General features: G+C 57.0%; 1 protein-coding gene across 1 annotated transcript; it reads right to left on the reverse strand.

The window, feature by feature from the left end:
* Window positions 1-161: 161 nt before the first annotated feature.
* Window positions 162-479, reverse strand: LOC121378089 (mucin-7-like). The gene has a single exon (XM_041506189.1). The coding sequence runs from the start codon at window positions 477-479 to the stop codon at window positions 162-164; it is 318 nt and encodes a 105-aa protein (XP_041362123.1).
* Between the last annotated feature and the right edge of the window lie 1,253 nt (window positions 480-1,732).

Below are 1,732 nucleotides of genomic sequence, written 5' to 3' on the forward strand. Positions count from 1 at the left end.
GAATTGGGGAGGGGTTCTACAGCATTCTAGGAGTTGCTCCAGCATTGGGGGGAGTTGTTCCAGCATTGAGGGGGTTGTTCCAGCATTGGGGGTGCTCCAGCATTCGGGGAGTTGCTCCAGCATTGGGGCGGGGGGGGGGGGGTGCTCCAGCTTTCGGGGTGTTACTCCAGCATTGGGGGGATTGCTTCAGCATTGGGGGGAGTTGCTTCAGATTTAGGGGGAGTTGCTCCAGCATTAGGGGGTTGCTCCAGCATTGGGGGAGTTGCTCCAGCATTAGGGGGGGGGGAGTTGCTCCAGCATTGGGGGATTTGCTCCAGCATTGAGGGGGGAGTTGCTCCAGCATTTGGGGGGGAGTTGCTCCAGCATTGAGGGATGTTCCAGCATTCGGGGGTTGCTCCAGCATTGGGGGGAGTTGCTCCAGCACTAGGGGAGTTGCTCCAGCATTGGGGGGTGCTCCAGCATTCGGGGGGTTGCTCCATCATTCGGGGGAGTTGCTCCAGCATTGGGGGGAGTTGCTCCAGCATTGGGGGAGTTGCTCTAGCATTGGGGGGAGTTGTTCCAGCATTGGGGGAGTTGCTCTAGCATCCGGGGGTTGCTCCAGCATTGGGGGGGAGTTGATCCAGAATTGGGGAGGGATTCTACAGCATTCTAGGAGTTGCTCCAGCATTGGGGGGAGTTGTTCCAGCATTGAGGGGGTTGTTCCAGCATTGGGGGTGCTCCAGCATTCGGGGAGTTGCTCCAGCATTGGGGGGCGGGGGGGGGGGGGGGGGTGTGCTCCAGCTTTCGGGGTGTTACTCCAGCATTGAGGGGATTGCTTCAGCATTGGGGGGAGTTGCTCCAGATTTAGGGGGAGTTGCTCCAGCATTAGGGGGTTGCTCCAGCATTGGGGGAGTTGCTCCAGCATTAGGGGGGGGGGAGTTGATCCAGCATTGGGGGAATTGCTCCAGCATTGAGGGGGGAGTTGCTCCAGCATTTGGAGGGGGAGTTGCTCCAGCATTGAGGGATGTTCCAGCATTCGGGGGTTGCTCCAGCATTGGGGGGAGTTGCTCCAGCATTGGGGGAGTTGCTCTAGCATTGGGGGGGGGTTGTTCCAGCACTAGGGGAGTTGCTCCAGCATTGGGGGGTGCTCCAGCATTCGGGGGGTTGCTCCATCATTCGGGGGAGTTGCTCCAGCATTGGGGGGAGTTGCTCCAGCATTGGGGGAGTTGCTCTAGCATTGGGGGGAGTTGTTCCAGCACTGGGGGAGTTGCTCCAGCATTGGGGGGTGCTCCAGCATTCGGGTGGTTGCTCCAGCATTGGGGGGAGTTGTTCCAGCACTGGGGGGTGCTGCTCCAGCATTGGGGTGGGAGAGTTGCTCCAGCATTTGGAGGAGTTGCCCCAGTATTGGGGGGGGAGTTGCCACAGCATTGGGGGGGGGGGAGTTACCCCAGCATTAGCAGGGAGGGAGGCTGTTTCATATGCTGTATGTGTACTTCTAGTTTCCGTTCGCAGTGTCGTTCTAGTCTTGGAAGACAACAGCTTGGAACTCATTAGTCTATCGATAAATCAATGTTCAATGCAGTAACACAAATTGCTTACAGTTCATAAAACAAAGCTGTCGCGGTTTTTTGACGTACCAGTCTACTGATTTGTCAACGAGAAAGAAAGTTAATGTTGGTGGCACGGCGACCTACCCAGAAAACGTGGTGAACGTGCGTGTGAAAACATGCGCATACGTGTGCAATATTAACAT

Source organism: Gigantopelta aegis, chromosome 7 (assembly GCF_016097555.1).
Source record: "Gigantopelta aegis isolate Gae_Host chromosome 7, Gae_host_genome, whole genome shotgun sequence".
NCBI lineage: Eukaryota > Metazoa > Mollusca > Gastropoda > Neomphalida > Peltospiridae > Gigantopelta > Gigantopelta aegis.

What these genes read in the sequence shown, in the direction of transcription:
- LOC121378089 (XM_041506189.1), bottom strand. Translation starts at nt 479, where the DNA reads ATGGAGCAACCCCCCGAATGCTGGAGCACCCCCCAATGCTGGAGCAAC.